General features: G+C 40.4%; 1 protein-coding gene across 3 annotated transcripts in view; it reads right to left on the bottom strand.

Annotated features, from left to right (window-relative positions):
- Positions 1 to 1,170: 1,170 nt before the first annotated feature.
- Positions 1,171 to 11,909, bottom strand: part of LOC139760334 (uncharacterized) — an 11,154-nt gene continuing 415 nt past the window's right edge. The window contains exons 2-7 of one of the 3 annotated variants that reach the window (XR_011715313.1): positions 7,192 to 7,261; positions 6,447 to 6,501; positions 5,960 to 6,108; positions 4,348 to 4,533; positions 2,162 to 3,066; positions 1,171 to 2,105 (exon numbers count right to left, since the gene is read on the bottom strand). Coding sequence is in view for 2 of the 3 variants with exons in the window: in XM_071683359.1 (XP_071539460.1) it covers positions 3,007 to 3,066; positions 4,348 to 4,533; positions 5,960 to 6,108; positions 6,447 to 6,501; positions 7,192 to 7,260 (519 nt within the window). In the remaining variant the exon portion in view is untranslated. Of the gene's footprint in view, positions 3,067 to 4,347; positions 4,534 to 5,959; positions 6,109 to 6,446; positions 6,502 to 7,191; positions 7,262 to 11,909 lie in introns of all 3 variants that reach the window. The other 2 variants (XM_071683373.1, XM_071683359.1) reach the window with 2 other exon arrangements.

Raw genomic sequence — 11,909 nt, 5'->3', positions numbered from 1 at the left:
AGTTGATGGGGAAAGGATTTGCAAAACAAAGATACATCGAGTGTACTACATCCATAACAACACGAACCCCGCATTACTTGTCCAATAAAAGTTACCCTTAAACGTTCTCTTATAATGTATAGATAGTATAGAAGAAAATACGTTTTTGGGGTAACTAATATATATTTGTAGACGCTATTCTGCTCTGAATAGGTTCCATATTTTTCTCTTCTATCAAGAATATCATTGAGAATACATTCTTATGCGATAGGGTTTTGCTGCCGTTTAATGAAAGGGAACATTACTCTCGGTTCTCATTCGAAATGGATGGGAAAAAATATAATAGCATTAAACTTGAGAAATTTTTAATTCGTGTATAGATCATATCGCTCCTTGGAACCCGGTGTCACTAAAGTTCTAGGAATCTTTTGATTTGTGCTTTGCCTTCTATGTCCTCATGTATTCTGTTAGATATTAAAATGATCGGTACTTCTAGTCAGTTGATAGACACCCATTGGTACATTAGCACAGCTTCTGGCCAGAGACATACACACCAAGGTATATATACTTCGATGCACTTCTAAACTTTGAGATTCCATCCATGTATATATTTTGAGGTACTTCTACCCAGCTATGAACACCCGATTTATACTTCTAGATACTTCTGGCCAGTGAAGTCGACACCCAGTGAAGTAGACACTTTCAACACTGCCACTTATGTCCGGGGCTACACTCCCATATGTACCTAACACCTCTTTTAGTGCTCTGTCGTCAGCCTTCGTCGAGTTTCTTTCAAGTGAATTTTTTGATATCTTTTTTTTTTTTTTGCTTGCGATGTATGTTACATATTCAGCCATAACAATCGTTATTAACACCCCCTTCAGCATGAAGGAACGACCCTTGAGCACGATGGTACGACCCTTGAGCACGCGAAGGAACTATCCTTGAGCACAATGGTACGACCCTTGAGTCTGACTGTACGACCTTTGAACGCAATGGTGCTAACCTGAATCTACCTCCTTGAGAATACGTGGCTCTGCCGTGCGTCTTATGGTATCCTCCGGGAGTTTGACGTCTCTGTTACCAGTCGTTCATTCGCATTCCATAACTACTTTTTCTCTCATTTTACAACCTTGGGCACCACACTCCCGACGCACAGGGTCGTGCGTATATGAATGTTTCCGAGAGAGAGAGAGAGAGAGAGAGAGAGAGAGAGAGAGAGAGAGAGAGAGAGAGAGAGAGAGAGAGAGTCAGTCAGTCAGTCAGTCAGTGGGTCAGGTTCCTCCACCACAACAACCATTCTCATTCACCAACAGCACCATGAAGTGGTGGCACAAAGTCCATTACCTCGTAACTGATATTCATGATTCATCTCTGTAAATAACCACTACTATCTACATCCTCCACTGAAAAAAAGATATCAAAAACAAAGGAAAATGAAATGAATGCATGATTATCAAAACCAGCGTGTGAATTATTCACCATCACATATTTCAAGTATCATAACACATATAAGTGTGCATACCATAGTCTCGTTACATCTCAAGTTATGTAATTAAAGAACCAGAACACCGCTATCACCTACTTGAACATAGATAAACACTATATAAGCACGTAGGACCTCGTTAAGAAATGTTCACATTATATAAAACTCGTACGAAAGTCTTGTATGTGCTGAGCCAACCAGTACTTAAAGTGGCTCCAGCTTTGCTCACGGATGCATCACACAGCCATGGCTTTTTGATGGACTAATTAGTGCTAAAACAAAGGAACGAAAAACCATTACATTTTCTTTGGACACAAAGTTGATGAGAGAACAATACCAGGTGGACGAAATGGGTAGACAAATTGGTCCTTAACCTAGAGAACGAAGGATTATCGGATATCCTTTTTATTCGGTGGTTAGGATTGCTGACTGCTTATCCACTGGCCAGGGTTCGGAATCGCGGTGCGTGTAGGTAAATGGTGTACAGCCAACCACACTGATCATCCTTCTAGTAGGTGGATAAACCAACTTAGGCTTGGGTAGTGCACAGGCTTGGCCAGCCCTCACTAACAGGCCTGGTTAGCCTACCAGAGGTGTCCATGTCTAGGGGACATGGCCCTCACTGACAGGCCTAATGAACCTACCACGGGTGTCCATGCCCAGGAGACATGGCCCTCACTGACAGTCCTAATGAACCTACCACGGGTGTCCTTGTCCAGGGACATGGCCCTCACTGACAGGCCTAATGAACCTACCATGGGTGTCCATGTCCAGAAGACATGGCCCTCACTGACAAGCCTTATGAAAGCCTACCAGGAGTTGTGTATTTTACTTGCATGATTCTAATAGGGAAAGGACAATACTATTTGAATATAATAGATGAGCAGCCTGGAGGGCATCTTATAGACTAATATTTAGCATCACATATCACCTGTGTAGGACGTTTTGATAGGGGTCGTTAAGGGCGAATGATATTACAGGACCATTTTAAAATGGGTTCTACAGTGTTCAGAATATTTGTAAAGTCAGAGAAACAAATCACACCGACGATCTTCTTAAAAGACAATATGTTTTGAGTACATCTTATGTGAACCTAGACATTGAGTCTTGTTAATATCCACTGAACATTAAGCTATCTGGTTGGCCATTTGGGCTCGAGGTTAGTCGACTATCAGTTAGGGGTCGTTGAAGTCGTCAGCCTCAAGTTGTGACAGAGCCAATCGAAAACAACATCTTCAGGGGTTCAACAAAATTCTGAGATCATAGAGGATTCCCACTCCACATGTAGGCCCCTGGTGTTTAAGACCCACAGACACACACAGTGCATGAATTCATCAGCAGAATTGACAAGTCGGTTCTCACTACCGTCCAGTGATGTGTGGCGTCCATCCACATGTGTTTTCAAACCGTAACCAAGCAGAGTTTACGTTCGTATCATTTGCAGTATAGAATAGAATAGTCGGTCAGCAATGATCTGAGAATGGGTCTCGAGGTGAAAGATTGTGTCTTGTGTACATGACACACAGATTTATCTTCAGATTTTATAACATTTCCTGCCGCTCTTGTATGTATATCGCACTCACAGATTTCTTCTTCTTCAGCTGAAATAACAGATAAAAGATTTGAGTATAATTCTACACGTGAATTGTCTCGGGTTTATGCAGGACATCAGAAAGGGTGGGGTAATATTTGTTGTATCTATGGGGTAATGGAAAGGTATGATGAGTTAGAATAAGGAACGGAGCTAAATATAATAGAAAATGTAAGAACACAGCTTACAGGGAAGGCAATATGAGCGTGTATATATATATATATATATATATATATATATATATATATATATATATATATATATATATATATATATTTTTTTTTTTTTTTTGCTTTGTCGCTGTCTCCCGCGTTTGCGAGGTAGCGCAAGGAAACAGACGAAAGAAATGGCCCAACCCACCCCCATACACATGTATATACATACGTCCACACACGCAAATATACATACCTACACAGCTTTCCATGGTTTACCCCAGACGCTTCACATGCCTTGATTCAATCCACTGACAGCACGTCAACCCGGTATACCACATCGCTCCAATTCACTCTATTCCTTGCCCTCCTTTCACCCTCCTGCATGTTCAGGCCCCGATCACACAAAATCTTTTTCACTCCATCTTTCCACCTCCAATTTGGTCTCCCTCTTCTCCTCGTTCCCTCCACCTCCGACACGTATATCCTCTTGGTCAATCTTTCCTCACTCATTCGCTCCATGTGCCCGAACCATTTCAAAACACCCTCTTCTGCTCTCTCAACCACGCTCTTTTTATTTCCACGCATCTATCTTACCCTTACGTTACTTACTCGATCAAACCACCTCACACCACATATTGTCCTCAAACATCTCATATATATATATATATATATATATATATATATATATATATATATATATATATATATATATCCCTGGGGATAGGGGATTAAGAATACTTCCCACGTTTTCCCTGCGTGTCGTAGAAGGCGACTAAAAGGGGAAATCCTCCCCTCTCGTTTTTTTTTTTTTTTTTTTCAAAAGAAGGAACTGAGGGGGCCAGGTGAGGACATTCCAAAAAAGGTCCAGTCCTCTGTTCTTAATGCTACCTCGCTAACGCGGGAAATGGCGAATAGTTTACAAGAAGAAAAGAATATATATATATATATATATATATATATATATATATATATATATATACATATATATATATATATATATATACCCTTTAGCTTGTGATGACATACGTGCATTATCATTAACTTCCACTGGACAATGAATGGAGAGAAAACGGGACCCTCATTGGCACAAGTACACGGAGGAAGAGACAAGAAAAAAAAACCCCGAAGCAACTCACAGAAATGGCGTAGGATCGAACCACGACGAGGAAGTAGGTGAACAAAGCGTACATGAAGAAGATGGTGGCGATGACGTAGCCCCGGATGTACTCCTGCTTGACGATGAGGACGATGGCGAAGATGAAGTGCACCATCATCTGCATCAGTGTCCACCACCACCATACCATCACCATGTTCATGACTTTCTGGAAGAGAAGAAGATGGATCGAGTGTTGTGTGGTGTGTGTGTGTGTGTGTGTGTGTGTGTGTGTGGTTACCTATTTGCACTGTTTAGGGAGGGACTTCTACACCTATAAGGCCTTAGAAATAAGATTTTAAGCCTTGATATCCAAAGCTGGTTTAAGAACTTAAAGGTTGTGCTCAGGTTATCCTATAGTCTTCTCTCTTCCTTGATGGACAGACTATTTAAAGGCTTCTACCCTCTCCCAATAACTCGGCGTTCTCTTCATTCTCTTACCATCATTGTTGTCCTCTTCTGGACCTTCTCTGTTAGCTCGTCGTGCTTGTTAAGATACCCTAAGCAAAAACTTGGAAGCCTATCATTTTTATAATGTAGGGTTGTGACCATAAGTATTAACTAGTACTTCACGGGGGGGGAGTTTAACACCCGCATGGTCTCTCATCTTGAATTTTTTCTCGGCAGTCACACACCTTTTCCAACTTCCGTATGACGAACATATTCACACTATCATCATTCGGTTTATTCCATTCCCCCCAGCACTCGTACACTATAAAAGCTCTTTACATCTTTAATCACAAGTTTATTGTATAATTTCATGTTATAGCCGGACTGAACTTCATCACTCACGTATAAGACCAACTTCGAAGTTTGTCTAGGTCCCCTTGTAGTTTGATGCAGTCCTTTGCGCTTTTCGCTTCCCTCAAGACCTTGACATCAACCACAAACATAATCAAACATTCATACACATAGATAGGAGTCCAATCTTTTTGTCAGTATTTTTCTTATGTTTAAGTTGAAACAATCTTATCCATGGCTTTTATCACAGTCTCCCATCTCTTCCTAACATCTCGTAGATGCATATATATGCCATATATATATATATATATATATATATATATATATATATATATATATATATATATATATATATATATATATATATATATATATATATGTATGTATATATTGGAAAGGATTACAATTTTACGCGTGATCAAGTATATTCCTATGAGTCCACGGGGAAAATGAAACCGATGAGTTCCCACGTGCACTTTCGTGTAATAATCACATCATCAGGGAAGACCCGAGAGAAATATAACAGTCAGTTGATATACAACGAAGAGACATAGCTAGGACGCCATTTAGTGAAGGTCTATACAAATTGGAAAACTTTCTTGATAGGATTTGTAAACAGTTCACCTTATCCACATAAGTTTATGATACGCTCGTTGTCTGTCGTGGACAATCCCATATTTACCAAATGGCGTCCTAGCTACGTCTCTCCGTTGTATATCAACCGACTTATATTTCTCTCTGGTGTCTCCCCTGATGATGTGATTATTACACGAAAGTGCACTTGGAACTTATCGTGGTTCATTTTCCCCTTGGACTCGTAGGAAAATAATATACATGTGTGTGTCACGACCCACCTTATGGACGCCACGTAGAAGTATAACCGCCATGAGGAAATCGACTACACATACCATCACATGGCCCACCTGAAGAGCCACCAGCCACTGTTCCTGACTCCCGTCCTCCGGCACCAATTTCGCCCCATGTGCACCGCTATTGCTCGGTACTGTGACAGAGACACATCCAAGTATATGAATACACTCGTATCTAAGACTCCTGCTTGATTGTGAACTTACCAACGATTAGAATATAGCCCCAAAAAAAGGGGGGAAAAGAAACATATTTGAAAGCAGATCTCCAGTTTGAAGGGAGGAGCTAAAAACTGTGGTTTTGAGAGCAGTGAGGAATTTGAGATTAGAAGCATTATCACCACACTATCATCTAGAGAGACCAAGGGATGAATGAGAGTGGTGCAGCTAGCCTTAAAGAAAATGGATGACTATGATCACAATACGTGTACACTTGTCTTACTTCAGTACCACTAGTAGGGTTCAGTGGTCGTACCTGAGGCCTCCAGACCGCGGTATGCCACCATCAAGAGTTGCAAGCTGTCCAGCAGCTGAAGAAAGTAAGATAAGTAGGTTAGAGCTCAGACAAATATGGTGCTAAACATTTCTTAAGTTTCCAAAAGAATTCCTAGTCTCTGGTGATGGAATGGAAGTCGTGTCTTCAGTGGATTTCATGATGTTTATGGCAGTGAAATTGAGGGACGCCTGAGTGTTATATATATATATATATATATATATATATATATATATATATATATATATATATATATATATATATATAACTTGATGTTTATGGTAGCGAGAGAAATGGGCACATTAATTCGATCTTTGAGCACGAAGGAAATGCCCTTGAGTAAAGAAGGTCTTTGGTATGATGGCCACTAGTCTTTGACCAAACCGGTCTAAAGGATAGATCAGAGACCAGGAAATCATACAGAGGAGTCGTACTGTCGTAGTGAGGGGTCGTCCTTTTGTGCTCAAGGGTCGTCCTGTCGTGCTCAAGGGTCGTACCGTCGTCCTGTCGTTCTCAAGGGTCGTACTGCCGTGATCAAGGGTCGTCCTTTTGTGCTCAAGGGTCTTCCCTTTGTGCTCAAGGGTCGTCCTGTCGTGATCAAGGGTCGTCCTTTTGTGCTCAAGGGTTCTTTTGTGCTCAAGGGTCGTACTGTCGTGCTCAAGGGTCTTCCTGTAGTGCTCAAGGGTCGTACTGTCGTACTCTACAGATGAAGAGTTTTTTTTCTTACCATGTCGATGATGCCTATGAGGAGGACGCTGGCCCTCAGGGGAATGCAACACCACTGGAACTCCGACATCCTGCAGAAGGAAAACCAGAGTCGGGTTGTGAGTCGTAGAGCTCTCTTAAGTGTCCCATAACAGCGTCACTAGGTCATTATTTAACATCTGTTGTGTCCGAAACGAACTGTACGACATAGTGTGTTATGCTACAAATGGCCCACCGGAGAGAAACATTCGTTCTCTGAAGAGAGAAAAGAAAGGACCTTGTCACATTTGGAAAGATGGGATCACATTCTGTCCTGGGAAGTCATTCTGTAAGACGTAGAGAAATGACACACACACACACACACACACACACACACACACACACACACACACACTCACTTATGAGCAATGAGTGCAAGAGGACTCTCCAGGTGTGTTTCAAGTCCGAGATGATAACATCCTATTGACAGATAACTAATCTTAACCAACTTATCTCCCTTTCTCATGATACCTATAACCTGTCCAGTCTCTTAGATCCCCCCTGCTTGTCTCCATGACTATTTGCAGTTTGCTCATGGGAATATAATGTGAATATCGTTTCATTTCATTAATTGAAAGTGCAAGTCGAATGATATGGCGATAGATAAAGATAAGCTTGCGTCGAGGTGACACAAGGTGCCGTGCGTTGTGACAAACTAGCTAGTATCTGGTAAAAAGATATCTGTATCTACACACCATATACAGTAAACCAGATGACGCGCAAACATATTGCGTGGTGCTGATTGGATGAGTCAATATTGAGAGGTGATAGATTTAACCGTGATCAAATTCACGAGAATCTATTTACCAGTGGCGTCCTTTCAAGAGTGACAATTTATTTACTAGTGGCGTCTTTCAAGAGTGACAATTTATTTACCAGTGGCGTCTTTCAAGAGTGATAATTTATTTACTAGTGGCGTCTTTCAAGAGTGATAATCTATTTACCAGTGGCGTACAATCTCTTTACCAGCGATGGGAGTTAACCAAGCAGACGGTGGCGTCTTGCTTTTTCTTACACCTTATCTTGATATCCTGCGAAGATAGATGACAAAGCTGTGGATGATGATGATACCCACTTCACTTGTTTTGAATATCGCAAGAAAGTAACAGTACAAGAGTAGTTGATAGACGCCTCTCTTATCCCTTCCCCTTCGCGCACAGACGCCAGTGGTAGACGAGAGACACTTTTTATAAGTGAACCGAAATTTGTTATGGACACGATTCAGTTACAGTGGGGACATTTATAACATATCGGCATCACTGTATGGGAGGGTGGAGAGGAAATCTCTCCCCAGTAGCTGGGGGTGTTTGGGGTCCATTTGAATTTGCTTGACAGTGCCCTCATCCAATTAGCTGAGACAGGTACTCAAATCTGCAGACGAGGATCGTAAATGTTGAAGATGGATAAAAGTAGTTTGACAGTCGATTACAGACAAATTACTCGTGAGATCACTTTCAACATTGCACGTAATGTTGAGAAATAATGGAAATCGTAAATGTATACCGTATTTTGGATTTTTAGATTTTTTATGATCTTTGCATCGCTCCCGACTGGCAAATTTTTTTGGATGATATCGGAAAGTAATAGAGGGAACTAGTACGTCAATTGCAACTTGAAGCTTAAGTAATAACTTTGGAAAGTAGTAGAGGGAACGAATGCCCTCTGTGCATACCTTTCCAAAATGGAACCAAAATAGTGGAACGATGAAATTGATGAAGTACTTTTCGTGTAAGGAAGTAGCTCATCAGAAACTCGAAGACACACCAATTGATTGAATAAATTAAGTTTGCGTGAATAAACTATGAAACTTGTACGTCAAACTAAACCAAAGTGTGAAGAACATACTGCTTAGCAAAAACAGGAAAAGAAACCCTAGAAGTTTTATGACTGTTAGAAGCACGAGAGTCGTTACACCTGTCAATTGGCTCATCAACGACGAAGGATTATGATGTAGTTCAGCACAATGAAGCCATGGCAAAGATCTCAAATGATTCCTTTGCATCCGTATTTGCGATTTTGATATTCATAAATGCAGAGATTTGCATATCGGAATTAAAGATGAAACGACAAACGACAATATTGAATTCTATTGAACTGCCAAAGGTAATTGAGGAATAAGGTTTACTCCAACAACCTCACGTAACCTAAACCAAATAAGCAGGGTACCGAAGCAGTAAAAAGAAAGACGAACAAAATTCTTAGGTTTGTGGATACTGCTTTTGATTCTGTGTCAAGGGAAATTACCCTTTGTTCGCCCTACTTAGAAGAAAGACTTAGAATGCAAAGCGTAAAGCACTGAGCTTCGAAGACGATTCCCGAGCTGTGAAACAAATCATATACAACAAAAACAATTTAAACCTATATATCTTAGAAAAGAGGAAGTTCAGAGATGATATCATACAGGTACTTGGAATTATCAAAGGCATCTATAATCTCGAATCTAACCAGCTCCATAAAGATTGCCTCGTCTGATAATTTTCGCTCGAATGAGGCGAAGTACCTGATCTTCAACTGGAATTGTCAACATAATGGAACGAGTCGTCAACTGTAGTAGTTGGAAACAGACGATAGATATATTTCAGAGGGAGGGGGGCGATGCTATTTCATGTGTGGCGGGGTGGCGACGGGAACGGATGAAGGCAGCAAGTATGAATATGTACATTTGTATATGTGTGTGTCCATATATGTATGTATACGTTGAAATGTATACGTATGTATATGTGCGTGTGTGGGTGTTTATGTATATACATGTGTTTGTGGATGGGTTGGGCCATTCCCGTCTGTTTCCTTGCGCTACCTCGCTGCGATTAAGTATAATATATAAATAAAAAAATGAATATATATATATATATATATATATATATATATATATATATATATATATATATATATTTTTTTTTTTTTTTTTTTTGCCGCTGTCTCCCGCGTTTGCGAGGTAGCGCAAGGAAACAGACGAAACAAAATGGCCCAACCCACCCCCATACACATGTATATACATACGTCCACACACGCAAATATACATACCTACACAGCTTTCCATGGTTTACCCCAGACGCTTCACATGCCCTGATTCATATATATAATATATATATATATATATATATATATATATATATATATATATATATATATATATATATATATATATATAATATCGCTTCAAGTCAAAGACAGACATCATTTGTGCCTCCATAGCAACACGAAGAATTCACTGGCTTTTTTTTTTCCTCGTGAAATATTTATCTCCATGGCTTTCTCTACACGTATACAACACTTATCTATCAGTGAATGATATCCTCCACTATCACACACAGCCTTCGAACGGACCCAGTGCTCCGTTACTGTTTGAATCCATTTACCTTCTTTTGTACTGGAAAATGAACAGGTGAAGGGTTTAGGGCCCAGGTCACCCTTGACGACCTTACTTCTCCCAAGTTACAAACTCGAGTTCTGGGAAGTTATAAACTTGTGTTCTGGGAAGCAAATTTACATTTCTTTTTGACTTATGAAGCTATCTCATTTATAGACCCTAACTATCTGATTCACATAAATAACTCTATTTGGTAAGAGACGATTCAACAATATTTCTGTCCATTACTAAGTTCTTTTATGTGATATCCTTAACACTGCTCCAGTCAGTTTGATGACCCAAGTCTTTGAGGTCAAGTACTGCGTTAGATTCTTGACTATCACTAACACTTGTCTTTTAATATTGTTTACCCCTAACATTAAAAACCTTACGACTTTGACCAATAAGGGATATCGCACACACAAAGCATTCTGAGAAATTACAAGTCTTCTGATAAGACTTTCCTTACCGTGTTATCATTGCTGAAGACTATGATCGAATCGAGACACTAACTGGCATCCCATTGGGAGATAAGAAAAAGAAAACGGAAACCCTTAATACCCTGTAAAAAGAAAACTGAAACCCTTAATACCCTGTAAAAAGAAAACTGAAACCCTTAATACCCTGTAAAAAGAAAACTGAAACCCTTAATACACAACAAAACTGCGGAAACGAAGCGCTCAGAATAACTGCTGGATGAATACCGATCATAACACCATGAACACTCGTCACATATACAGCGACACGAAGACCTTCCTGATACAGTCCCACCTAAATGAATATGCCCAGTGATCGCTTCTTTTAGCAATTATCTCTCGGCCCTTCCATCCAGACCCCTCCATAGCATACCACCACCAACAAAACCCCCCAAAAACAGAAATGAAATTCTAACTCAAGCACCACCATTTAGCAAACCAATACTCACAGATTCCCTCACTCTCAGACAAACGCAACACAGCGCTAAAGAATCCTATATACACCGAAATGACAGGACAAGCACCAAACGCTCTCCCTCCCTGCCAGTCCAGTGTTCAATGCCACACCCGTCTGAAACTACACTTCCCATACATGTACGAGTTACACATTCTCTACAAGACGAACATGAAGTCAGCATAGCTCTAGATCCTTCAAGGCTCACGATGCAACCACATTACTACAATGAAAACATAACACTTTATTCTCAGTTGCCCCGCGCTCTCATCATGCAGTCAACTACACACCATTAAGCTTTCTGGCCTGAAGTCCCGTACGGTGTAAGTGTTCAGCAATTAGGAAAACGTTTGCGTGTATATATGACGGAAAAAAACCTCGTAAAATCCTATGCTAACGACACGAAAACCATCATAGATTAA

The sequence above is a fragment of the Panulirus ornatus genome, chromosome 3 (genome assembly GCF_036320965.1).
Source record: "Panulirus ornatus isolate Po-2019 chromosome 3, ASM3632096v1, whole genome shotgun sequence".
NCBI classification, from domain to species: Eukaryota; Metazoa; Arthropoda; class Malacostraca; order Decapoda; family Palinuridae; genus Panulirus; species Panulirus ornatus.
Note: the sequence above shows the minus strand (reverse complement) of the source record. Positions and strands in the feature narration are given on the sequence as shown.